The 27,952-nt window shown below is 43.8% G+C and overlaps 1 protein-coding gene across 2 annotated transcripts in view; it reads left to right on the plus strand.

Moving 5' to 3' along the window:
- The window catches only part of LOC143497285 (uncharacterized), a 377,240-nt gene that overhangs the window by 341,085 nt on the left and 8,203 nt on the right, over window positions 1–27,952 (plus strand). Inside the window, exons 5-7 of one of the 2 annotated variants that reach the window (XM_076993173.1) lie at window positions 2,857–4,188; window positions 18,445–19,121; window positions 26,552–27,727. In XM_076993173.1, coding sequence (XP_076849288.1) covers window positions 2,857–4,188; window positions 18,445–19,121; window positions 26,552–27,727 — 3,185 coding nt within the window. Of the gene's footprint in view, window positions 1–2,856; window positions 4,189–18,444; window positions 19,122–26,344; window positions 27,728–27,952 lie in introns of those variants that run through there. The other variant, XM_076993174.1, reaches the window with a different exon arrangement.

Raw genomic sequence — 27,952 nt, forward strand, 5'->3', positions numbered from 1 at the left:
TCCTACGCGTGCCACTCCGGGGCACGCACGATCCAAACCAAAACCATTTCCCGAAACTAAGGAGGCCGAATCGGGAATCCTGAAGATAATGTAGCAGCTGAAAAACCTAAAGAGGAGGCACGTGATGCGACCGGAGCCACTGAAGCTGAAACAGGAGAAAGGGGAACAAAATCAGAACAACCAGGAGAAGATGTAGGCACGGACTCAGACTCAACACACGACCACCCCATACGAGAGGAACAGGCAGAGGCGGGGCCAGGAACAACCAACGGGACGAGATCACCATCAGGACTAACCGAAACAGGGGTCACAAAACTGAGAGAGCCAGAGACAAAAGGCCCTGTAGAGAATCCACAATCAGGCCCAGCGTCTACACCAGAAGACACAACCGGACCTCGAGCAAAGCACGGGTAATTGGAAGACCCAGAAGGCAGAGGAACTAAGGGGACCGATGCAACCCTGGAAATTGACTGAGGCAAGGGTACCTGTTGCGGAGAACCCTGGTGGCATGTTGGAATGGGCACAGTAGGAGAAACAGAAGAGAAAAACCCAGGGGCAGAAGACAATTCCAACACAGACATAATCACACTAAGAACAACAGACATAGAAACTGGAACCAAATTAACAACAACACGAGGAACCCACATTGTAACATTAGAACTAAACATTCCAACAGGAGGCAACACAATAGAAACAGGGACAAGTACATAACCAGGGGATGGTGCCAAAAACATAGGCATAGTCTTAGAGTCCATGCATGCAATGAAGTCAGTTACTGTCTTCAACACTGATGCCGGTTTCGTCTCTGTGCCTATGGAACTCTGATCTCCTAGATCCAAAGGGACAGTCTGGGTGAACCTCTCGGTGTTATCAGCAGATCCTTCCTGGGTAACAGGGTCAGGGAGTAATCCAGAAGACTGGGGAGCAGAACACGGAAGCGACCATTCCCGGGTCGCGGGAGCGACAGATAACTCCCTCTGAAGTGCAGGTGTATGCAGCACAGGCCTCTCCAAAGCCCTCGGAGCCGAAACCAGCCCAGAGACAGCGTTGTCGGGGGGCATTGCTACCGAGGAGACAGCTGGAGGTATAGGAGGCCCTGTGATAGCAGGAGGGCCAGGGAGTGTTTCAACCAGGGTGGCGTCGCTAGGAAACGCAACAGTCATGATGACCTCACTAGAGGGCGTTGCTGCCAGAGACGTCTGTTGTTCAGTAAGCACGGCCGCCGGGAGAGCGTCATCAGCAGGCGCGTCCAGAGGAACATTACAGAGTGGCCTGGTGGCCAAGGAGATGTCCAGAGGCATCGGGGCTAACGAGACGCCAGGGAGCGTGGAGGCCTGAGGGACGCCAGGGAGCGTGGAGGCCTGAGGGACGCCAGGGAGCGTGGAGGCCTGAGGGACGCCAGGGAGCATGGAGGCCTGAGGGACGCCAGGGAGCGTGGAGGCCTGAGGGACGCCAGGGAGCGTGGAGGCCTGAGGGACGCCAGGGAGCGTGGAGGCCTGAGGGACGCCAGGGAGCGTGGAGGCCTGAGGGACGCCAGGGAGCGTGGAGGCCTGAGCAGTAGCTTCGGTATGCAGAGCCTCCTGGAGGAACTGGGTTGGTATTGAGGGAGCAGGCCGAAGAGATGCCTCTATCTTTCTTCGTAATGTCATCAAACTTTTAACATGAATGAGTGGATCATCTGTGTTGGCCATGAAAGATCTATTCCTGAACTCCCCCACTACCATTGGATATGGAGAAAAACGTTTAAACATCAAAATAAAAAAGTCCTCTAAAGAAAACCCGGTCCCCTTCTCATCCAATTTTGTACCGAGTGTCTTTTTAGCCCAAACCAACGCCTTTCCGGTGAGAAACTGGCACAAAAAATGCATAGTTACTAATACCTATACTACTGGGGTTGGATTGGAGGTTAGGCTGTGATGTAGGCCTATTATGACTCTGTAGTCGGATAATATCTATGTTATTACTAAAAAAGTTAAAAAATTAATCACAAGTGTGTGTAAGTGCCGTATTAGAACTAGTGTCATTGATATTTCTTGTTAGTTTTGATACAGTCGCGAAGAGAAATCTAGGGTTATTTTTGTTGTTTTCTATTAGTGTCGAATAATATGAGGCTCTAGCTTTTATTAGGGCATGTTTATATTTGACTACGGCGTCTTTCCATGCGATTCTAAACACTTCTAGTGAGGTGGATCTCCATTTGCACTCCGCTGCTCGAGCTGCCTGTTTTAGAAGACGAGTGTGGTCGTCATACCATGGTGCAAGCTTTTTCTCCCTAATTATATTGGTGCTGCCCATAGATTAATTCTCTGATGCACAATAATTTAAAAGATCAAATCACACTGCTGGAACTCATAAGGAGCTTCAACAGACCAAAGCAGCTCTGCAGCACCATGAGAGAGAAAGGAAGGAAAAGAACAACTTTGAAAATAAAGTTGATGAACCATACAAAATAAAAGTCCCTATAGACTGGCACATAGAGTGACACTGAACCAAACAGAGAGAGACACGTATCACAACATAGACAAATGTTTTCATTTTAGTGAAGTAAGGAAGCCTAGCACTGTCTCCTGATGGTCTTTAGCATGAATGTCTTTAGAATTAATGTCTTGCATTATGCAGAGCCCAAATGGTTCTTTGTCATGATTGCAAATTCATTGTGAGAAGAAGATGAAACAATGTCTTTTTCCTCTAGCAATTAATGCTATCCACTTTCCTCAACAGGTAAACTTTACCTACATAAACACATTTATCTGTGAGGAGTATGTCAGACTGCTGAAATCAGTAAACATGGAAAAGGAGAAAAGCTACAACTGCTTAGAGTGTGGGAAGAATTTTACTAAACAAAGTGATCTCCAGAAACACCAGCGCATTCACACAGGAGAGAAGTCATATTACTGCTCAGAGTGTGGGAAGAGTTTTACTACACAGAGAAGTCTTCAACGGCACCAGCGCATTCACACAGGAGATAAGCCATATCACTGCTCAGAGTGTGGGAAGAGTTTTACCACACAGAGTCATCTCAACGTACACCAGCGCATTCACACAGGAGAGAAACCATATCACTGCTCAGAGTATGGGAAGAGTTTTACTACACAGGGAAATCTCCAGAAACACCAGCGCATTCACACAGGAGAGAAGCCATATCACTGCTCAGAGTGTGGGAAGAGTTTTACTCAACAGAATAGTCTCAAAACACACCAGCGCATTCACACAGGAGAGAAGCCATATTACTGCTCAGAGTGTGGGAAGAGTTTTACTACACAGAGAAGTCTTCAACTGCACCAGCGCATTCACACAGGAGAGAAGCCATATCACTGCTCAGAGTGTGGGAAGAGTTTTACTACACAGAGTCATCTCAACATACACCAGCACATTCACACAGGAGAGAAACCATATCACTGCTCAGAGTGTGGGAAGAGTTTTACTACACAGGGAAGTCTTCAACTGCACCAGCGCATTCACACAGGAGAGAAGCCATATCACTGCTCAGAGTGTGGGAAGAGTTTTACTAAACAGAGTCATCTCAACGTACACCAGCGCATTCACACAGGAGAGAAGCCATATCACTGCTCACAGTGTGGGAAGAGTTTTACTACACAGGGAAGTCTCCAGCAACACCAGCACATTCACACAGGAGAGAAGCCATATCACTGCTCAGAGTGTGGGAAGAGTTTTACTACACAGAGGAGTCTTCAACTGCACCAGCACATTCACACAGGAGAGAACAGATATCACTGCTCAGAGTGCGGGAAGAGTTTTAATACACAGAGTCATCTCAACGTACACCAGCACATTCACACAGGAGAGAAACCATATCACTGCTCAGAGTGTGGGAAGAGTTTTACTACACAGAGTCATCTCAAAGAACACCAGCGCATTCACACAGGAGAGAAGCCATATCACTGCTCAGAGTGTGGGAAGAGTTTTACTACACATGGAAATCTCCAGCAACACCAGCGCATTCACACAGGAGAGAAGCCATATCACTGCTCAGAGTGTGGGAAGAGTTTTACTACACAGGGAAATCTCCAGCAACACCAGCGCATTCACACAGGAGAGAAGCCATATCACTGCTCACAGTGTGGGAAGAGTTTTATTAAACACAGTCATCTCCATGAACACCAGCACATTCACACAGGAGAGAAGCCATTTCACTGCTCAGAGTGTGGGAAGAGTTTTACTAATAGGGCTGGGTATTGATTGAAATTCCAAGAATCGATCCGATTCTGAAGATTAAGAATTGATTTATTTCGATTTAATCTGATTTAATCGATTCAATCCAATTCGGGGTTTAGTGTTATTAAAAATGTATTTGAGCTGTTTCCTGACTGTGTACAGGAGCAACATGTTAAAACTAGTATTATATCGATATTAATCAGCAAATAGTTACTGGTAGTTGGTACAGGGTACCCGCGGGTCCTTAAAAAGTCTTAAATTTAGTTTTCCATATTCAAGGCCTAAAAATGTCTTAAAATGTCTGGAATTTTATGAGGGGAGGCATTAAATTATTATAAGTGTGTGTTGTTCAGTTGTTCTGGCGCGATGTGAACTTTGCCGAATCTAGCGCTAATGCAGAAAATAACCGCTCCAGGGTCCTAGTGCTAGATTCCTAGCGTTGGAGTATACGGCCTCAACAACATCAACAATTTTCGTTCGCCGCCACCCCCCCCCCACCGGCACACACCTGCATCCCCAGTAATAGTATTATTTTTTCTTGTGAGAGGTATTAAAAAGGTCTTAAAAGTCATTGAATTTGAGATTTTAAAATGTCCAGATACCCTGTTGGTAGTTACTGATGGCTGGAAGACTGGTGAAAAGGTTATTCATAAATCTACCTTCAAGAAAGGTAATCCAGGACAATAAACAGAGGACATCTTTGAGGTGTCTATATCTGCAACAGTGGACTCCTACTGGGACACTAACCAGTGCATTATTATTATGATTGAAATAATTAAGAATTCACCTAAAAGCTGTTGCTACCAAATGCATTTTTATTTTAAAAGTGCTCACACTTAATAAACTGAAAGTATAAAATGTAAACGTGTATTTTTCTTTAAAGTGAGAACATTGATCTATATTACTGGTGTCACGTAGGGCAACGCCCCCTCTCGTAGCTGTCACTCTGGGTTCCCTCATGTCCGTGTTCCCTGCCTGTTTGTCCCGCCCTGCTCGTTGGTTTTGATGGATTCCTTGTTTGTTACCACGCCCCTGTGTCATTGTCATCACCTGTCCCTTGTTTAGTCCTGTGTATATTAGTCCCTGTGTCTCCCAGGTCTAGTTGTCGGTCTTTTTGTTTTTCGCTGTGTTTTGCCTGTTCGCCCTAGTGCTGCTGTTTAGTGAGTCCTCCTTGTTGTTTTCTTTGTCCGTGTTCATGCCTTTGTACATTTCATGTCAGGATTGCCAACCCGTTATGACCCATGCCTGTTACATCGACTCTGCCTATGGAATTTCCTGTAATAAATCTCGCTCTCCTCAGCGCTTGTGTCCGCCTCCCTGTTCTGCCCCGCGCAGATCGTTACATAAAGACCGACCTTACAAGGACACAGCGAGGGAGCGAGACTCTGGTGAGTTTAATCGCTGTGATGAGATGTTGGCTGGTTCGGTCCAGTTCAACTCTCCGATATTGCAGCGTGAACGAACCAGAGACAGAAATCCCCCTGGCGCTGTGGGAACACGGAAGTCTCGACGCGCACCAACGAAAGCCCAGTCACTTTCGGTTTCGACTGGCTTTCGCGTCGAGACTCCTGTTGAGCGCTACGTGTCTGCCCGGCTTGATCACTATAGGGAGGAGAAACCTGTAGTACAAGTCGCGGGCAGACGGATTGAGTGCACAGACTGGCGTTTGCTTAACCCTCGGTTGGCTCTCGATGGCTTCTGCGAGCTCCCGACGCCTCAGAGGAGGCGGAGCCGTCGCAGAGAGAGCCACCGAGGGGCTTCTGTGTCTGTGTATTCTTCCAGGCTCACCCAGGACCCTGAGGAGGAGGACCTACCGCCGCTGATCCAGCCAGCTACACATCACGACACCCCCAAGTATTTTTTGGGGGGGAGTACTAGCCACGTCGGCTTGGCGGACACGCCCCCCGATGACGTCAGTATAGTGCAGGGGTGCTCATTACGTCGATCGCGATCGACCGGTCGATCGCGAAGGAAGTGTCGGTCGATCGCGAAGGAATGTGCGTAGATCGCGTCACAGAAAATAGTAGTAGATGAATCGCACATTTGCACTGACGGTTGTATTTTGACTGACATTCACGGTAGCCAATTTGCAATCCACTCAACAAATTACGTTCGCCACCCCCCCCCCCCCCCCCCCCCCCCCCCCGCTCAACAAATTACGTTCGCCGCCACCCCCGGTAGATCTTTCTGACTTGGTCATCTTATAAGTAGCTCGCAAGCTGAAAACTGTGGGCACCCCTGGTATAGTGGCTCCGCCCCCCGAGGACGTCGGCTTGGCGGACACGCCCCCCGATGACGTCAGTATAGTGGCTCCGCCCCCCGAGGACGTCGGCTTGGCGGACACGCCCCCCGATGACGTCAGTATAGTGGCTCCGCCCCCCGAGGACGTCGGCTTGGCGGACACGCCCCCCGATGACGTCAGTATGGTGGTTCCGCCCCCCGAAGACGTCGGCTTGGCGGCTCCGCCCCCCGAGTGCATCTCCTCACCTCAGATTCCTGTCCCCGCTGCCCGTAGGCAGTCCGAGCCTGTTCCTGTCCCCGCTGCCCGTAGGCAGTCCGTGCCTGTTCCTGTCCCCGCTGCCCGTAGGCAGTCCGTGCCGGTTCCTGTCCCTGCGACCCAGGAGAGGTCGTCCACGCCAGCTCCCGTTCCCGCTGCCCGCCAGCGGCCCCTGCCTGTTCCCGCTGCCCGCCAGCGGACCCTGCCTGTTCCCGCTGCCCGCCAGCGGACCCTGCCTGTTCCCGCTGCCCGTCTGCCGGCTCCTGTTCCCGCTGCCCGCCGCCCGGCCGTGCCTGTGCCCGTTGCCCGCCGCCTGGCCGCGCCTGTGCCCGCTGCCCGCCGCCCGGCCGCGCCTGTGCCCGCTGCCCGCCGCCCGGCCGCGCCTGTGTCCCCAGAGACTGTGCTGCCCTCTATTGGGCCCGGACATTATGTGCCCTCTGCTCTGCCCTGTACACCTGCCTCTGTACCCGTGTTCCCCTTGCTCCCGTGTTCTGTCCCTGGATTTGTGTTGGTCCCAGTTCCTGTGTGTGTGCCTGTTCGTGTCCTTGTACCCGTCCCTGTGTTTGTGTCTGGTCAGTTCCTCCAGGTCCCTGTCCCCGTGTCTGTTCCCCAAGTCATGACCCGCTTTGTGCCCGTGCCTGTCTCTGTGGTCCATGCTGTCTTCACCTCAGTGTTTGCCTCTGCCTTGTCCCCTGGCCCCACTCCCGTGTCTGTTCCCAGTCCTGTCCCGTCCAGCCCTGCTCCCGTACCTCGTCCGGTCCCTGCCTGTGTTGCCATTCCCCGGCCCAGCTCATGGCCAGCCTCCATGTCCCCTGTCTTTGTCCCTGCCATGCCCCAGGCCCCATGTCCTGTTCTGCCCGGTCCTGTCCCTCTGGTCTGTCCTGTGTCTGCTGTTCCTGTCCCTCGCCGTGTACCGTAGTTCCCTGTCCTGTCCTGGTCTATGTCCCTGTCCAGTCTGCCCTTGCGTGCCCCGGAGTGGCACGCTTTGAGGGGGGGTTCTGTCACGTAGGGCAACGCCCCCTCTCGTAGCTGTCACTCTGGGTTCCCTCATGTCCGTGTTCCCTGCCTGTTTGTCCCGCCCTGCTCGTTGGTTTTGATGGATTCCTTGTTTGTTACCACGCCCCTGTGTCATTGTCATCACCTGTCCCTTGTTTAGTCCTGTGTATATTAGTCCCTGTGTCTCCCAGGTCTAGTTGTCGGTCTTTTTGTTTTTCGCTGTGTTTTGCCTGTTCGCCCTAGTGCTGCTGTTTAGTGAGTCCTCCTTGTTGTTTTCTTTGTCCGTGTTCATGCCTTTGTACATTTCATGTCAGGATTGCCAACCCGTTATGACCCATGCCCGTTACATCGACTCTGCCTATGGAATTTCCTGTAATAAATCTCGCTCTCCTCAGCGCTTGTGTCCGCCTCCCTGTTCTGCCCCGCGCAGATCGTTACAACTGGATTGGACATCGCCTGTTGCCGCTATAGCTAGCAATGCGTCGCCCTCGGAGCCATTACTATTGAGTCATGTCAGCAAAGCAGTGTAGTTCCTATGTGGGATGTGCATCCATCTGTCACAAAAACAGTCCTAGCGCCCTTATTTCTTATTCGATTTTTATAAAATATGGCTTAAATTAAAGGTGAGAATATTGCCGATGTTGTGATATGTAAAACTTAAATAAAAAAAAATTTATAAGCAGTCTGGGAATTTTTCAATTTAGGTAAAATTTTAACAAAACCCTGCATAAAGCCCTTTTCTTTCACCTGGCTAAAACTAAATATAGATAAGTTTTAATTACGATCACAATTCTGATATTGAAAGTCAAATTTATGAGTTTATCTCTTTATTTGTCAACTCTACCCGTTACAGCTGTAGTTTTTGTCACGGTGAGGCGGCCCCCTACCGGCCGCCTCCGTCCACAGCGGCTGTTGTTGTTGTTGTTTGGTGAAGTCATCTGCGTCCCTCAGGTGGGCGGAGCCCGTGATCCGTCTCACCTGAGGGTCGTTTGTTTGCCTATATATGTCTTGTCTTTGTACCAGCCGGCTTGTTGGTTTTGAGTTTCTGTCGGTACGTGGGAATGAGGTGAACGAGGCTGTGATCGGAGAGCCCGAGAGCGGCGCGCGCAACAGCGTGATAGGCATTCTTGATGCTTGTGTAGCATTTGTCCAGCATGTTGCCTTCACGTGTAGCACACGTGATGTGTTGCCTGTACTTGGGCATCTCCTTCCTGAGGTTAGCGCTGTTAAAGTCCCCCAGGGTGATCAGCAGCCAGTCTGGATGATCTCTCTCTAGTTCCATTATCTGTTCAGATGAGTCTGGATGATCTCTCTCTAGTTCCATTATCTGTTCAGATGAGTCTGGATGATCTCTCTCTAGTTCCATTATCTGTTCAGATGAGTCTGGATGATCTCTCTCTAGTTCCATTATCTGTTCAGATGAGTCTGGATGATCTCTCTCTAGTTTCATTATCTGTTCAGATGAGTCTGGATGATCTCTCTCTAGTTCCATTATCTGTTCAGATGAGTCTGGATGATCTCTCTCTAGTTCCATTATCTGTTCAGATGAGTCTGGATGATCTCTCTCTAGTTCCATTATCTGTTCAGATGAGTCTGGATGATCTCTCTCTAGTTCCATTATCTGTTCAGATGAGTCTGGATGATCTCTCTCTAGTTCCATTATCTGTTCAGATGAGTCTGGATGATCTCTCTCTAGTTCCATTATCTGTTCGGCAAGCTGTTTCTGCGCGTCGCTGGTGCACGCACTCGGCGTAATGTACACGCCGGCCAGAACGAAGGAGCTGAACGCGCTGGGTTATATTGTTCAATAAGTTCACTAAGATAGTCTGGAGCTAAGCCATGCAGCGTTTTATATGTTAATAAAAGTATTTTATAGTCAATACGGAATCTAATTGGCAGCCAGTGTAATGACGATAGTACGGGACTAATGTGATCAAACTTTTTAGCTTTTGTTAAAACTCGTGCTGCTGCATTCTGAACCAGCTGGAGTTTGTTTATCGATTTACCAGAACATCCAGCTAGGAGACTGTTGCAATAATCTAAACGAGAGGATATGAATGCATGGATTAGTTTTTCTGCATCGCTAATATTTAATATGTTTCTAATTTTGACAATGTTGCGCAAGTGAAAGAACGCTACCCTAGTTATATTATTAATATGTGTATCGAAACATAATAAGAAACCCTTTATCTACAATTACTTCATCTCCTGGTTCAAGTAGGCTCAGAATGCCAGACTGTGGTAATTTCTTTATCTGAGATGGAGCCTGTGTACAGGCTGCTTTTACACAGCTTTTAGTGTGTCATCATCTTTAAATCCAATGTAAAACATGATCAGTTTAGGCTCACACTGGAAGCGTTGTAGATGAAACCGCTCACTCTTGAGGTTTTCTTCCTCCAGATGGTCAATCTCCCTCTTTGCTGCATCAAGTTGTTCTTCTACAGACAGAGTCTCCTCCAGATAGTCATGATCACCCAGTGCCTCTATGACCTGCTTAGAACTGTGTTGGAGGAGAGACAAAAGAAAATGGGAATAAAAAAGCATTATTAGTAAGGTGATCTGTTTTTAAATTTACACAAACTACCTTTGACTTAAAGTGATTTGATAATAATGTTATGGATTACCAGACCTTACTTCATGCACTGCACCAACTTGTTATGTGCTTAGAACATTATTTTATATTGTAATGAGTAATACATTCATTGACAAATTAATTCATCATTTGCAGCTCTGTACGTATCTGGTAACTCACATTTCTTTCTCATGCAGATTTGTAATGTGCAATTCTTCCTCATCAAAGTCACAAGTTGAACTAAAAAGTATCATCTTCCCATCACTAAATTACAGCCTGGCACTCAACAATGACCAACACAGTGTCAATACAGTGTCAACAGTTTGTGTAGTGTGTGGATACACTCCTTGAGGTATCATCTTCTCATCACTAAATTACAGCTGCCACACAACAACACAGCACATTTGGACTAAAATCACCAATTTATTGTCTAAAATTCCACCTTAAATGGTCCCACCATATTCCTGAAGCTGTGAATAAGAAAGCTAGAGTTGACTTCACCTCACCATTATCACATTAAATTCAAACTATAAGTAGGCATGTTTCGACATGAAGAGTTCTGGATGAATTTATCTCCATTAACTCCATAACTCTCCCTATTAATTACAACTAACACAGTTGTTGTGTTTCCACTGTATTTAACAGCCCTGTTTCAAACTATACAGCTTGCTGTAGTTTTATTTTCTGCAATAAAATAAAGCCAAACGGCGTATGTCTTCCTCTCAGACATTTCAATACTCCGGTGGTGTCTCTCTCTCTCCGTACTGTAAGGTGTCGACTCGAGGAGAGCGCTGAGTGGGCGGGGCCAGGCGGAGCCTACCTGCATGGTTGCTGAGCAACGTGACGGTGTAAACTAAAGACGAGAGGGGGCGGGTGCGCTGCTCCGTGCTGTGTGACTATTTTAAGCAAGTAGTGACAAATCTAGCGACTTTTTGTGGTGTTACTGGAGACTTTTGTAGACTCGGAGATGAACACACATGGTCTTCAGTTACTGTCCTCAGCGAGCAGCGGGTGCTGCCGTGAGCCCCGCCCACAACACTCACAATGCAGTCTGACAGAGCAGATCCACACCGCTCCACGTCCACGCTGCAAATGAACTGCGCATGCCCAAAGCCGCCGCTGATTGACCCCGCCTCGTATTTACAGAGCCGGATGTAAATATAAATGCGTCTTCAGTGTAATACAAAATAAATCACTGAATTTAACTCACACAGTCTCCGTCAGTCACTCTAACATATTTAGGGTATTTTAATCATTTTTTCTCTCCCACAACGTTATTATTTTACGGTTTTATGCAAATTAGGCGATGACGCCAATTTGTGACTTTTAGGACAGCCTTACTGAGGAGTTGGTAACTTTTACGTTTTCTTGTAAACTTAAAAAACGTGTATTGTGTTATTTAAATAACATTTAAAGAACATTTTGATCTCTAAACGGTAGCAGTCTTAAGGGTGAATTTATTGGATTTCTATTTCCTGGTCGGAAAACGTAAGCGACACGTAGGAGGAGTTGGATTAGATGCAGCTCCGCCCCCTGGACGGACCAAAAGAAACTATGGACGGTGGGAGGAGTTGGATCTAGATCTAGCTCCACCCCCTGGACTTTTGCGGAAACTTGTTGGCAACGCTGCTCTTACAGACAGAGAAGAGACTTTGATGAATCCACGTACGCAGCAGTCGGTGTGTGCGGGAGAGTTAAAAAGATTGAGTATTAATCTTTTTACACGAGTATTGCTCCAAATCAATAGCAGCGTTGGTATCGATATTTGGATCGATCCGCCCACCTCTACCTACCATCACCATCGGACATTACAGACCACAGATTTCCTTATTCTCAATATCAGCATCGGGCGTTTAGTGGAGTTGCGCCTATTGTCGTGTTGGTGTTTGGAAGTGTTGGACTACTGGTTGACCTGTAAGTACTTAACTTAGTAATACGTACCACTAACACCTTTTAACCACATCTTAACCACACTATTTTGTTCGTTCCGTTACCTCACGGTTGAATCTCGTGTCTTGACTAAGTTGGTGGAAAATTCAATGTGTTAAAGTGTTTTTATAATGGATGTTGTAGCGCTAACTAACCCAGCCAGATAACGTAGCTACTTATTTGATACTATACGAATATAATTATATTTGGTTCTTTTGTTTAGTAGCTCAGTGGTTCCTGTTACAAAGATAAAAGCTTATATGCTAGTTATGTTGTACGGTTTTATTACTGTAGCTTTAATGTACGAATTAATTGATTTTATGCTGTTATAGTGAATGTATTGTAATGTTACATACATTATACATGCTGTGTGATACAACTGGATTGGACATCGCCTGTTGCCGCTATAGCTAGCAATGCGTCGCCCTCGGAGCCATTACTATTGAGTCATGTCAGCAAAGCAGTGTAGTTCCTATGTGGGATGTGCATCCATCTGTCACAAAAACAGTCCTAGCGCCCTTATTTCTTATTCGATTTTTATAAAATATGGCTTAAATTAAAGGTGAGAATATTGCCGATGTTGTGATATGTAAAACTTAAATAAAAAAAAATTTATAAGCAGTCTGGGAATTTTTCAATTTAGGTAAAATTTTAACAAAACCCTGCATAAAGCCCTTTTCTTTCACCTGGCTAAAACTAAATATAGATAAGTTTTAATTACGATCACAATTCTGATATTGAAAGTCAAATTTATGAGTTTATCTCTTTATTTGTCAACTCTACCCGTTACAGCTGTAGTTTTTGTCACGGTGAGGCGGCCCCCTACCGGCCGCCTCCGTCCACAGCGGCTGTTGTTGTTGTTGTTTGGTGAAGTCATCTGCGTCCCTCAGGTGGGCGGAGCCCGTGATCCGTCTCACCTGAGGGTCGTTTGTTTGCCTATATATGTCTTGTCTTTGTACCAGCCGGCTTGTTGGTTTTGAGTTTCTGTCGGTACGTGGGAATGAGGTGAACGAGGCTGTGATCGGAGAGCCCGAGAGCGGCGCGCGCAACAGCGTGATAGGCATTCTTGATGCTTGTGTAGCATTTGTCCAGCATGTTGCCTTCACGTGTAGCACACGTGATGTGTTGCCTGTACTTGGGCATCTCCTTCCTGAGGTTAGCGCTGTTAAAGTCCCCCAGGGTGATCAGCAGCCAGTCTGGATGATCTCTCTCTAGTTCCATTATCTGTTCAGATGAGTCTGGATGATCTCTCTCTAGTTCCATTATCTGTTCAGATGAGTCTGGATGATCTCTCTCTAGTTCCATTATCTGTTCAGATGAGTCTGGATGATCTCTCTCTAGTTCCATTATCTGTTCAGATGAGTCTGGATGATCTCTCTCTAGTTTCATTATCTGTTCAGATGAGTCTGGATGATCTCTCTCTAGTTCCATTATCTGTTCAGATGAGTCTGGATGATCTCTCTCTAGTTCCATTATCTGTTCAGATGAGTCTGGATGATCTCTCTCTAGTTCCATTATCTGTTCAGATGAGTCTGGATGATCTCTCTCTAGTTCCATTATCTGTTCAGATGAGTCTGGATGATCTCTCTCTAGTTCCATTATCTGTTCAGATGAGTCTGGATGATCTCTCTCTAGTTCCATTATCTGTTCGGCAAGCCGTTTCTGCGCGTCGCTGGTGCACGCACTCGGCGTAATGTACACGCCGGCCAGAACGAAGGAGCTGAACGCGCTGGGTTATATTGTTCAATAAGTTCACTAAGATAGTCTGGAGCTAAGCCATGCAGCGTTTTATATGTTAATAAAAGTATTTTATAGTCAATACGGAATCTAATTGGCAGCCAGTGTAATGACGATAGTACGGGACTAATGTGATCAAACTTTTTAGCTTTTGTTAAAACTCGTGCTGCTGCATTCTGAACCAGCTGGAGTTTGTTTATCGATTTACCAGAACATCCAGCTAGGAGACTGTTGCAATAATCTAAACGAGAGGATATGAATGCATGGATTAGTTTTTCTGCATCGCTAATATTTAATATGTTTCTAATTTTGACAATGTTGCGCAAGTGAAAGAACGCTACCCTAGTTATATTATTAATATGTGTATCGAAACATAATAAGAAACCCTTTATCTACAATTACTTCATCTCCTGGTTCAAGTAGGCTCAGAATGCCAGACTGTGGTAATTTCTTTATCTGAGATGGAGCCTGTGTACAGGCTGCTTTTACACAGCTTTTAGTGTGTCATCATCTTTAAATCCAATGTAAAACATGATCAGTTTAGGCTCACACTGGAAGCGTTGTAGATGAAACCGCTCACTCTTGAGGTTTTCTTCCTCCAGATGGTCAATCTCCCTCTTTGCTGCATCAAGTTGTTCTTCTACAGACAGAGTCTCCTCCAGATAGTCATGATCACCCAGTGCCTCTATGACCTGCTTAGAACTGTGTTGGAGGAGAGACAAAAGAAAATGGGAATAAAAAAGCATTATTAGTAAGGTGATCTGTTTTTAAATTTACACAAACTACCTTTGACTTAAAGTGATTTGATAATAATGTTATGGATTACCAGACCTTACTTCATGCACTGCACCAACTTGTTATGTGCTTAGAACATTATTTTATATTGTAATGAGTAATACATTCATTGACAAATTAATTCATCATTTGCAGCTGTATTTAACAGCCCTGTTTCAAACTATACAGCTTGCTGTAGTTTTATTTTCTGCAATAAAATAAAGCCAAACGGCGTATGTCTTCCTCTCAGACATTTCAATACTCCGGTGGTGTCTCTCTCTCTCTCCGTACTGTAAGGTGTCGACTCGAGGAGAGCGCTGAGTGGGCGGGGCCAGGCGGAGCCTACCTGCATGGTTGCTGAGCAACGTGACGGTGTAAACTAAAGACGAGAGGGGGCGGGTGCGCTGCTCCGTGCTGTGTGACTATTTTAAGCAAGTAGTGACAAATCTAGCGACTTTTTGTGGTGTTACTGGAGACTTTTGTAGACTCGGAGATGAACACACATGGTCTTCAGTTACTGTCCTCAGCGAGCAGCGGGTGCTGCCGTGAGCCCCGCCCACAACACTCACAATGCAGTCTGACAGAGCAGATCCACACCGCTCCACGTCCACGCTGCAAATGAACTGCGCATGCCCAAAGCCGCCGCTGATTGACCCCGCCCCGTATTTACAGAGCCGGATGTAAATATAAATGCGTCTTCAGTGTAATACAAAATAAATCACTGAATTTAACTCACACAGTCTCCGTCAGTCACTCTAACATATTTACGGTATTTTAATCATTTTTTCTCTCCCACAACGTTATTATTTTACGGTTTTATGCAAATTAGGCGATGACGCCAATTTGTGACTTTTAGGACAGCCTTACTGAGGAGTTGGTAACTTTTACGTTTTCTTGTAAACTTAAAAAACGTGTATTGTGTTATTTAAATAACATTTAAAGAACATTTTGATCTCTAAACGGTAGCAGTCTTAAGGGTGAATTTATTGGATTTCTATTTCCTGGTCGGAAAACGTAAGCGACACGTAGGAGGAGTTGGATTAGATGCAGCTCCGCCCCCTGGACGGACCAAAAGAAACTATGGACGGTGGGAGGAGTTGGATCTAGATCTAGCTCCACCCCCTGGACTTTTGCGGAAACTTGTTGGCAACGCTGCTCTTACAGACAGAGAAGAGACTTTGATGAATCCACGTACGCAGCAGTCGGTGTGTGCGGGAGAGTTAAAAAGATTGAGTATTAATCCTTTTACACGAGTATTGCTCCAAATCAATAGCAGCGTTGGTATCGATATTTGGATCGATCCGCCCACCTCTACCTACCATCACCATCGGACATTACAGACCACAGATTTCCTTATTCTCAATATCAGCATCGGGCGTTTAGTGGAGTTGCGCCTATTGTCGTGTTGGTGTTTGGAAGTGTTGGACTACTGGTTGACCTGTAAGTACTTAACTTAGTAATACGTACCACTAACACCTTTTAACCACATCTTAACCACACTATTTTGTTCGTTCCGTTACCTCACGGTTGAATCTCGTGTCTTGACTAAGTTGGTGGAAAATTCAATGTGTTAAAGTGTTTTTATAATGGATGTTGTAGCGCTAACTAACCCAGCCAGATAACGTAGCTACTTATTTGATACTATACGAATATAATTATATTTGGTTCTTTTGTTTAGTAGCTCAGTGGTTCCTGTTACAAAGATAAAAGCTTATATGCTAGTTATGTTGTACGGTTTTATTACTGTAGCTTTAATGTACGAATTAATAGATTTTATGCTGTTATAGTGAATGTATTGTAATGTTACATACATTTGATTTAGTTTGGTTATTCATTGGAGTGTTTTTACGTTTACGTACTGTTTTACGTACAGTGCTGTGGTTCGGTCTAAATCCTGATTGGAACTTTTCATGGATACTATTTGATTGGAGATAATGGTATAACTGAATGTAAACTGCTTTTTTGTAGAATTTTAGAGATAAATGGGAGATTAGAAATTGGTCTATAGTTGGCTAGAATCTGCGGATCGAGATTCTGTTTTTTAATCAAGGGTCTAATTACGGCGCATTTTAATTGTTTGGGCACATATCCTAGGTTAAGGGAACTGTTAATCATATTAAGCAAGGGCCCTGTAATAGTTGGGAGTAGGTCTTTGAATAGACGGGTTGGAACTGGGTCTAATATACATGATGTAGGCTTAGACGAACGAATTAGTGTTGTGAGCTCTTTTTGTGATATAGGATCGAAGACATTTAGCTCAGTAATATTTTCGGATGCGTAGTTACTAATACCTATACTACTGGGGTTGGATTGGAGGTTAGGCTGTGATGTAGGCCTATTATGACTCTGTAGTCGGATAATATCTATGTTATTACTAAAAAAGTTTAAAAATTCATCACAAGTGTGTGTAAGTGTCGTATTAGAACTAGTGTCATTGATATTTCTTGTTAGTTTTGATACAGTCGCGAAGAGAAATCTAGGGTTATTTTTGTTGTTTTCTATTAGTGTCGAATAATATGAGGCTCTAGCTTTTATTAGGGCATGTTTATATTTGACTACGGCGTCTTTCCATGCGATTCTAAACACTTCTAGTGAGGTGGATATCCATTTGCGCTCCGCTGCTCGAGCTGCCTGTTTTAGAAGACGAGTGTGGTCGTCATACCATGGTGCAAGCTTTTTCTCCCTAATTAATTTAGTTTTAACTGGAGCTACACTGTAGAACATATTCCACAAATATTCTATTTGCAAGCAAACAACGTTATTTTCAAACGAAAACAGTGACTTACAAATACAAAATGCGATAGTTGTAAATTCATATGTGACGTTCAAGCAAATGCACAGCAACTTTCTAATACATCACACTACACGCACAAATACGTACGTACAATATATGTCCTTTGTGGATCATGTGACTTTTTGCACACTTTTAACAGGAGTGCTTTCTAAAGAGGCCAACATCATTTTTACCTTTAATCAACCTGGAAACATGGCACAATGAGTAATCGTGTGCACAGGTGAATTTTCTGTGATATGTTGGTGCTGCCCATAGATTAACTCTCTGATGCACAATAACTAAAAAGATCAAATCACACTGCTGGAACTCATAAGGAGCTTCAACAGACCAAAGCAGCTCTGCAGCACCATGAGAGAGAAAGGAAGGAAAAGAACAACTTTGAAAATAAAGTTGATGAACCATACAAAATAAAAGTCCCTATAGACTGGCACATAGAGTGACACTGAACCAAACAGAGAGAGACACGTATCACAACAACAAATGTTTGCATTTTAGTGAAGTAAGGAAGCCTAGCACTGTCTCCTGATGGTCTTTAGCATGAATGTCTTTAGAATTAATGTCTTTAGCATTATGCAGAGCCCAAATGGTTCTTTGTCATGATTGCAAATTCATTGTGAGAAGAAGATGAAATAATGTCTTTTTCCTCTAGGAATTAATGCTATCCACTTTCCTCAACAGGTAAACTTTACCTACATAAACACATTTATCTGTGAGGAGTATGTCAGACTGCTGAAATCAGTAAACATGGAAAAGGAGAAAAGCTACAACTGCTTAGAGTGTGGGAAGAATTTTACTAAACAAAGTGATCTCCAGAAACACCAGCGCATTCACACAGGAGAGAAGCTATATTACTGCTCAGAGTGTGGGAAGAGTTTTACTACACAGAGAAGTCTTCAACGGCACCAGCGCATTCACACAGGAGATAAGCCATATCACTGCTCAGAGTGTGGGAAGAGTTTTACCACACAGAGTAATCTCAACGTACACCAGCGCATTCACACAGGAGAGAAACCATATCACTGCTCAGAGTGTGGGAAGAGTTTTACTACACAGGGAAATCTCCAGAAACACCAGCGCATTCACACAGGAGAGAAGCCATATCACTGCTCAGAGTGTGGGAAGAGTTTTACTACACAGAGAAGTCTTCAACTGCACCAGTGCATTCACACAGGAGAGAAGCCATATCACTGCTCAGAGTGTGGGAAGAGTTTTACTACACAGAGTCATCTCAACGTACACCAGCGCATTCACACAGGAGAGAAACCATATCACTGCTCAGAGTGTGGGAACAGTTTTACTAAACAGAGTCATCTCAACGAACACCAGCGCATTCACACAGGAGAGAAGCCATATCACTGCTCAGAGTGTGGGAAGAGTTTTACTACACAGGGAAATCTCCAGCAACACCAGCGCATTCACACAGGAGAGAAGCCATATCACTGCTCAGAGTGTGGGAAGAGTTTTACTACACAGGGAAATCTCCAGCAACACCAGCGCATTCACACAGGAGAGAAGCCATATCACTGCTCACAGTGTGGGAAGAGTTTTATTAAACACAGTCATCTCCATGAACACCAGCACATTCACACAGGAGAGAAGCCATTTCACTGCTCAGAGTGTGGGAAGAGTTTTACTAATAGGGCTGGGTATTGATTCAAATACCAAGAATCGATCCGATTCTGAAGATTAAGAATTGATTTATTTCGAGTTAATCCGATTTAATCGATTCAATCCAATTCGGAGTTTAGTGTTATTAAAAATGTATTTGAGCTGTTTCCTGACTGTGTACAGGAGCAACATGTTAAAACTAGTATTATATCGATATTAATCAGCAAATAGTTACTGGTAGTTGGTACAGGGTACCCGCGGGTCCTTAAAAAGTCTTAAATTTAGTTTTCCATATTCAAGGCCTAAAAATGTCTTAAAATGTCTGGAATTTTATGAGGGGAGGCATTAAATTATTATAAGTGTGTGTTGTTCAGTTGTTCTGGCGCGATGTGAACTTTGCCGAATCTAGCGCTAATGCAGAAAATAACCGCTCCAGGGTCCTAGTGCTAGATTCCTAGCGTTGGAGTATACGGCCTCAACCACGTCAACAATTTTCGTTCGCCACACCCCCCCCCGGCACACACCTGCATCCCCAGTAATAGTATTATTTTTTCTTGTGAGAGGTATTAAAAAGGTCTTAAAAGTCATTGAATTTGAGATTTTAAAATGTCCAGATACCCTGTTGGTAGTTACTGATGGCTGGAAGACTGGTGAAAAGGTTATTCATAAATCTACCTTCAAGAAAGGTAATCCAGGACAATAAACAGAGGACATCTTTGAGGTGTCTATATCTGCAACAGTGGACTCCTACTGGGACACTAACCAGTGCATTATTATTATGATTGAAATAATTAAGAATTCACCTAAAAGCTGTTGCTACCAAATGCATTTTTATTTTAAAAGTGCTCACACTTAATAAACTGAAAGTATAAAATGTAAACGTGTATTTTTCTTTAAAGTGAGAACATTGATCTATATTACTGGATTGGACATCGCCTGTTGCCGCTATAGCTAGCAATGCGTCGCCCTCGGAGCCATTACTATTGAGTCATGTCAGCAAAGCAGTGTAGTTCCTATGCGGGATGTGCATCCATCTGTCACAAAAACAGTCCTAGCGCCCTTATTTCTTATTCGATTTTTATAAAATATGGCTTAAATTAAAGGTGAGAATATTGCCGATGTTGTGATATGTAAAACTTAAATAAAAAAAAATTTATAAGCAGTCTGGGAATTTTTCAATTTAGGTAAAATTTTAACAAAACCCTGCATAAAGCCCTTTTCTTTCACCTGGCTAAAACTAAATATAGATAAGTTTTAATTACGATCACAATTCTGATATTGAAAGTCAAATTTATGAGTTTATCTCTTTATTTGTCAACTCTACCCGTTACAGCTGTAGTTTTTGTCACGGTGAGGCGGCCCCCTACCGGCCGCCTCCGTCCACAGCGGCTGTTGTTGTTGTTGTTTGGTGAAGTCATCTGCGTCCCTCAGGTGGGCGGAGCCCGTGATCCGTCTCACCTGAGGGTCGTTTGTTTGCCTATATATGTCTTGTCTTTGTACCAGCCGGCTTGTTGGTTTTGAGTTTCTGCCGGTACGTGGGAATGAGGTGAACGAGGCTGTGATTGGAGAGCCCGAGAGCGGCGCGCGCAACAGCGTGATAGGCATTCTTGATGCTTGTGTAGCATTTGTCCAGCATGTTGCCTTCACGTGTAGCACATGTGATGTGTTGCCTGTACTTGGGCATCTCCTTCCTGAGGTTAGCGCTGTTAAAGTCCCCCAGGGTGATCAGCAGCCAGTCTGGATGATCTCTCTCTAGTTCCATTATCTGTTCAGATGAGTCTGGATGATCTCTCTCTAGTTCCATTATCTGTTCAGATGAGTCTGGATGATCTCTCTCTAGTTCCATTATCTGTTCAGATGAGTCTGGATGATCTCTCTCTAGTTCCATTATCTGTTCAGATGAGTCTGGATGATCTCTCTCTAGTTTCATTATCTGTTCAGATGAGTCTGGATGATCTCTCTCTAGTTCCATTATCTGTTCAGATGAGTCTGGATGATCTCTCTCTAGTTCCATTATCTGTTCAGATGAGTCTGGATGATCTCTCTCTAGTTCCATTATCTGTTCAGATGAGTCTGGATGATCTCTCTCTAGTTCCATTATCTGTTCAGATGAGTCTGGATGATCTCTCTCTAGTTCCATTATCTGTTCAGATGAGTCTGGATGATCTCTCTCTAGTTCCATTATCTGTTCAGATGAGTCTGGATGATCTCTCTCTAGTTCCATTATCTGTTCAGATGAGTCTGGATGATCTCTCTCTAGTTCCATTATCTGTTCAGATGAGTCTGGATGATCTCTCTCTAGTTCCATTATCTGTTCAGATGAGTCTGAATGATCTCTCTCTAGTTCCATTATCTGTTCAGATGAGTCTGGATGATCTCTCTCTAGTTCCATTATCTGTTCAGATGAGTCTGAATGATCTCTCTCTAGTTCCATTATCTGTTCGGCAAGCTGTTTCTGCGCGTCGCTGGTGCACGCACTCGGCGTAATGTACACGCCGGCCAGAACGAAGGAGCTGAACGCGCTGGGTTATATTGTTCAATAAGTTCACTAAGATAGTCTGGAGCTAAGCCATGCAGCGTTTTATATGTTAATAAAAGTATTTTATAGTCAATACGGAATCTAATTGGCAGCCAGTGTAATGACGATAGTACGGGACTAATGTGATCAAACTTTTTAGCTTTTGTTAAAACTCGTGCTGCTGCATTCTGAACCAGCTGGAGTTTGTTTATCGATTTACCAGAACATCCAGCTAGGAGACTGTTGCAATAATCTAAACGAGAGGATATGAATGCATGGATTAGTTTTTCTGCATCGCTAATATTTAATATGTTTCTAATTTTGACAATGTTGCGCAAGTGAAAGAACGCTACCCTAGTTATATTATTAATATGTGTATCGAAACATAATAAGAAACCCTTTATCTACAATTACTTCATCTCCTGGTTCAAGTAGGCTCAGAATGCCAGACTCTGTGGTAATTTCTTTATCTGAGATGGAGCCTGTGTACAGGCTGCTTTTACACAGCTTTTAGTGTGTCATCATCTTTAAATCCAGTGTAAAACATGATCAGTTTAGGCTCACACTGGAAGCGTTGTAGATGAAACCGCTCACTCTTGAGGTTTTCTTCCTCCAGATGGTCAATCTCCCTCTTTGCTGCATCAAGTTGTTCTTCTACAGACAGAGTTTCCTCCAGATAGTCATGATCACCCAGTGCCTCTATGACCTGCTTAGAACTGTGTTGGAGGAGAGACAAAAGAAAATGGGAATAAAAAAGCATTATTAGTAAGGTGATCTGTTTTTAAATTTACACAAACTACCTTTGACTTAAAGTGATTTGATAATAATGTTATGGATTACCAGACCTTACTTCATGCACTGCACCAACTTGTTATGTGCTTAGAACATTATTTTATATTGTAATGAGTAATACATTCATTGACAAATTAATTCATCATTTGCAGCTCTGTACGTATCTGGTAACTCACATTTCTTTCTCATGCAGATTTGTAATGTGCAATTCTTCCTCATCAAAGTCACAAGTTGAACTAAATAGTATCATCTTCCCATCACTAAATTACAGCCTGGCACTCAACAATGACCAACACAGTGTCAATACAGTGTCAACAGTTTGTGTAGTGTGTGGATACACTCCTTGAGGTATCATCTTCTCATCACTAAATTACAGCTGCCACACAACAACACAGCACATTTGGACTAAAATCACCAATTTATTGTCTAAAATTCCACCTTAAATGGTCCCACCATATTCCTGAAGCTGTGAATAAGAAAGCTAGAGTTGACTTCACCTCACCATTATCACATTAAATTCAAACTATAAGCAGGCATGTTTCGACATCAAGAGTTCTGGATGAATTTATCTCCATTAACTCCATAACTCTCCCTATTAATTACAACTAACACAGTTGTTGTGTTTCCACTGTATTTAACAGCCCTGTTTCAAACTATACAGCTTGCTGTAGTTTTATTTTCTGCAATAAAATAAAGCCAAACGGCGCATGTCTTCCTCTCAGACATTTCAATACTCCGGTGGTGTCTCTCTCTCTCCGTACTGTAAGGTGTCGACTCGAGGAGAGCGCTGAGTGGGCGGGGCCAGGCGGAGCCTACCTGCATGGTTGCTGAGCAACGTGACGGTGTAAACTAAAGACGAGAGGGGGCAGGTGCGCTGCTCCGTGCTGTGTGACTATTTTAAGCAAGTAGTGACAAATCTAGTGACTTTTTGTGGTGTTACTGGAGACTTTTGTAGACTCGGAGATGAACACACATGGTCTTCAGTTACTGTCCTCAGCGAGCAGCGGGTGCTGCCGTGAGCCCCGCCCACAACACTCACAATGCAGTCTGACAGTCAGAGCAGATCCACACCGCTCCACGTCCACGCTGCAAATGAACTGCGCATGCCCAAAGCCGCCGCTGATTGACCCCGCCCCGTATTTACAGAGCCGGATGTAAATATAAATGCGTCTTCAGTGTAATACAAAATAAATCACTGAATTTAACTCACACAGTCTCCGTCAGTCACTCTAACATATTTACGGTATTTTAATCATTTTTTCTCTCCCACAACGTTATTATTTTACGGTTTTATGCAAATTAGGCGATGACGCCAATTTGTGACTTTTAGGACAGCCTTACTGAGGAGTTGGTAACTTTTACGTTTTCTTGTAAACTTAAAAAACGTGTATTGTGTTATTTAAATAACATTTAAAGAACATTTTGATCTCTAAACGGTAGCAGTCTTAAGGGTGAATTTATTGGATTTCTATTTCCTGGTCGGAAAACGTAAGCGACACGTAGGAGGAGTTGGATTAGATGCAGCTCCGCCCCCTGGACGGACCAAAAGAAACTATGGACGGTGGGAGGAGTTGGATCTAGATCTAGCTCCACCCCCTGGACTTTTGCGGAAACTTGTTGGCAACGCTGCTCTTACAGACAGAGAAGAGACTTTGATGAATCCACGTACGCAGCAGTCGGTGTGTGCGGGAGAGTTAAAAAGATTGAGTATTAATCTTTTTACACGAGTATTGCTCCAAATCAATAGCAGCATTGGTATCGATATTTGGATCGATCCGCCCACCTCTACCTACCATCACCATCGGACATTACAGACCACAGATTTCCTTATTCTCAATATCAGCATCGGGCGTTTAGTGGAGTTGCGCCTATTGTCGTGTTGGTGTTTGGAAGTGTTGGACTACTGGTTGACCTGTAAGTACTTAACTTAGTAATACGTACCACTAACACCTTTTAACCACATCTTAACCACACTATTTTGTTCGTTCCGTTACCTCACGGTTGAATCTCGTGTCTTGACTAAGTTGGTGGAAAATTCAATGTGTTAAAGTGTTTTTATAATGGATGTTGTAGCGCTAACTAACCCAGCCAGATAACGTAGCTACTTATTTGATACTATACGAATATAATTATATTTGGTTCTTTTGTTTAGTAGCTCAGTGGTTCCTGTTACAAAGATAAAAGCTTATATGCTAGTTATGTTGTACGGTTTTATTACTGTAGCTTTAATGTACGAATTAATAGATTTTATGCTGTTATAGTGAATGTATTGTAATGTTACATACATTTGATTTAGTTTGGTTATTCATTGGAGTGTTTTTACGTTTACGTACTGTTTTACGTACAGTGCTGTGGTTCGGTCTAAATCCTGATTGGAACTTTTCATGGATACTATTTGATTGGAGATAATGGTATAACTGAATGTAAACTGCTTTTTTGTAGAATTTTAGAGATAAATGGGAGATTAGAAATTGGTCTATAGTTGGCTAGAATCTGCGGATCGAGATTCTGTTTTTTAATCAAGGGTCTAATTACGGCGCATTTTAATTGTTTGGGCACATATCCTAGGTTAAGGGAACTGTTAATCATATTAAGCAAGGGCCCTGTAATAGTTGGGAGTAGGTCTTTGAATAGACGGGTTGGAACTGGGTCTAATATACATGATGTAGGCTTAGACGAACGAATTAGTGTTGTGAGCTCTTTTTGTGATATAGGATCGAAGACATTTAGCTCAGTAATATTTTCGGATGCGTAGTTACTAATACCTATACTACTGGGGTTGGATTGGAGGTTAGGCTGTGATGTAGGCCTATTATGACTCTGTAGTCGGATAATATCTATGTTATTACTAAAAAAGTTTAAAAATTCATCACAAGTGTGTGTAAGTGTCGTATTAGAACTAGTGTCATTGATATTTCTTGTTAGTTTTGATACAGTCGCGAAGAGAAATCTAGGGTTATTTTTGTTGTTTTCTATTAGTGTCGAATAATATGAGGCTCTAGCTTTTATTAGGGCATGTTTATATTTGACTACGGCGTCTTTCCATGCGATTCTAAACACTTCTAGTGAGGTGGATATCCATTTGCGCTCCGCTGCTCGAGCTGCCTGTTTTAGAAGACGAGTGTGGTCGTCATACCATGGTGCAAGCTTTTTCTCCCTAATTAATTTAGTTTTAACTGGAGCTACACTGTAGAACATATTCCACAAATATTCTATTTGCAAGCAAACAACGTTATTTTCAAACGAAAACAGTGACTTACAAATACAAAATGCGATAGTTGTAAATTCATATGTGACGTTCAAGCAAATGCACAGCAACTTTCTAATACATCACACTACACGCACAAATACGTACGTACAATATATGTCCTTTGTGGATCATGTGACTTTTTGCACACTTTTAACAGGAGTGCTTTCTAAAGAGGCCAACATCATTTTTACCTTTAATCAACCTGGAAACATGGCACAATGAGTAATCGTGTGCACAGGTGAATTTTCTGTGATATGTTGGTGCTGCCCATAGATTAACTCTCTGATGCACAATAACTAAAAAGATCAAATCACACTGCTGGAACTCATAAGGAGCTTCAACAGACCAAAGCAGCTCTGCAGCACCATGAGAGAGAAAGGAAGGAAAAGAACAACTTTGAAAATAAAGTTGATGAACCATACAAAATAAAAGTCCCTATAGACTGGCACATAGAGTGACACTGAACCAAACAGAGAGAGACACGTATCACAACAACAAATGCTTGCATTTTAGTGAAGTAAGGAAGCCTAGCACTGTCTCCTGATGGTCTTTAGCATGAATGTCTTTAGAATTAATGTCTTTAGCATTATGCAGAGCCCAAATGGTTCTTTGTCATGATTGCAAATTCATTGTGAGAAGAAGATGAAATAATGTCTTTTTCCTCTAGGAATTAATGCTATCCACTTTCCTCAACAGGTAAACTTTACCTACATAAACACATTTATCTGTGAGGAGTATGTCAGACTGCTGAAATCAGTAAACATGGAAAAGGAGAAAAGCTACAACTGCTTAGAGTGTGGGAAGAATTTTACTAAACAAAGTGATCTCCAGAAACACCAGCGCATTCACACAGGAGAGAAGCTATATTACTGCTCAGAGTGTGGGAAGAGTTTTACTACACAGAGAAGTCTTCAACGGCACCAGCGCATTCACACAGGAGATAAGCCATATCACTGCTCAGAGTGTGGGAAGAGTTTTACCACACAGAGTAATCTCAACGTACACCAGCGCATTCACACAGGAGAGAAACCATATCACTGCTCAGAGTGTGGGAAGAGTTTTACTACACAGGGAAATCTCCAGAAACACCAGCGCATTCACACAGGAGAGAAGCCATATCACTGCTCAGAGTGTGGGAAGAGTTTTACTCAACAGAATAGTCTCAAAACACACCAGCGCATTCACACAGGAGAGAAGCCATATCACTGCTCAGAGTGTGGGAAGAGTTTTACTACACAGAGTCATCTCAACGAACACCAGCGCATTCACACAGGAGAGAAACCATATCACTGCTCAGAGTGTGGGAAGAGTTTTAATAAACAGAGTCATCTCAACGAACACCAGCGCATTCACACAGGAGAGAAGCCATATCACTGCTCAGAGTGTGGGAACAGTTTTACTACACAGGGAAATCTCCAGCAACACCAGCGCATTCACACAGGAGAGAAGCCATATCACTGCTCAGAGTGTGGGAACAGTTTTACTACACAGGGAAATCTTCAGCAACACCAGCACATTCACACAGGAGAGAAACCATATCACTGCTCAGAGTGTGGGAAGAGTTTTACTACACAGAGAAGTCTTCAACTGCACCAGTGCATTCACACAGGAGAGAAGCCATATCACTGCTCAGAGTGTGGGAAGAGTTTTACTACACAGAGTCATCTCAACGTACACCAGCGCATTCACACAGGAGAGAAACCATATCACTGCTCAGAGTGTGGGAACAGTTTTACTAAACAGAGTCATCTCAACGAACACCAGCGCATTCACACAGGAGAGAAGCCATATCACTGCTCAGAGTGTGGGAAGAGTTTTACTACACAGGGAAATCTCCAGCAACACCAGCGCATTCACACAGGAGAGAAGCCATATCACTGCTCAGAGTGTGGGAAGAGTTTTACTACACAGGGAAATCTCCAGCAACACCAGCGCATTCACACAGGAGAGAAGCCATATCACTGCTCACAGTGTGGGAAGAGTTTTATTAAACACAGTCATCTCCATGAACACCAGCACATTCACACAGGAGAGAAGCCATTTCACTGCTCAGAGTGTGGGAAGAGTTTTACTAATAGGGCTGGGTATTGATTCAAATGCCAAGAATCGATCCGATTCTGAAGATTAAGAATTGATTTATTTCGAGTTAATCCGATTTAATCGATTCAATCCAATTCGGGGTTTAGTGTTATTAAAAATGTATTTGAGCTGTTTCCTGACTGTGTACAGGAGCAACATGTTAAAACTAGTATTATATCGATATTAATCAGCAAATAGTTACTGGTAGTTGGTACAGGGTACCCGCGGGT

The sequence above is a fragment of the Brachyhypopomus gauderio genome, unplaced genomic scaffold (genome assembly GCF_052324685.1).
Source record: "Brachyhypopomus gauderio isolate BG-103 unplaced genomic scaffold, BGAUD_0.2 sc105, whole genome shotgun sequence".
In the NCBI taxonomy this organism is placed as follows: domain Eukaryota; kingdom Metazoa; phylum Chordata; class Actinopteri; order Gymnotiformes; family Hypopomidae; genus Brachyhypopomus; species Brachyhypopomus gauderio.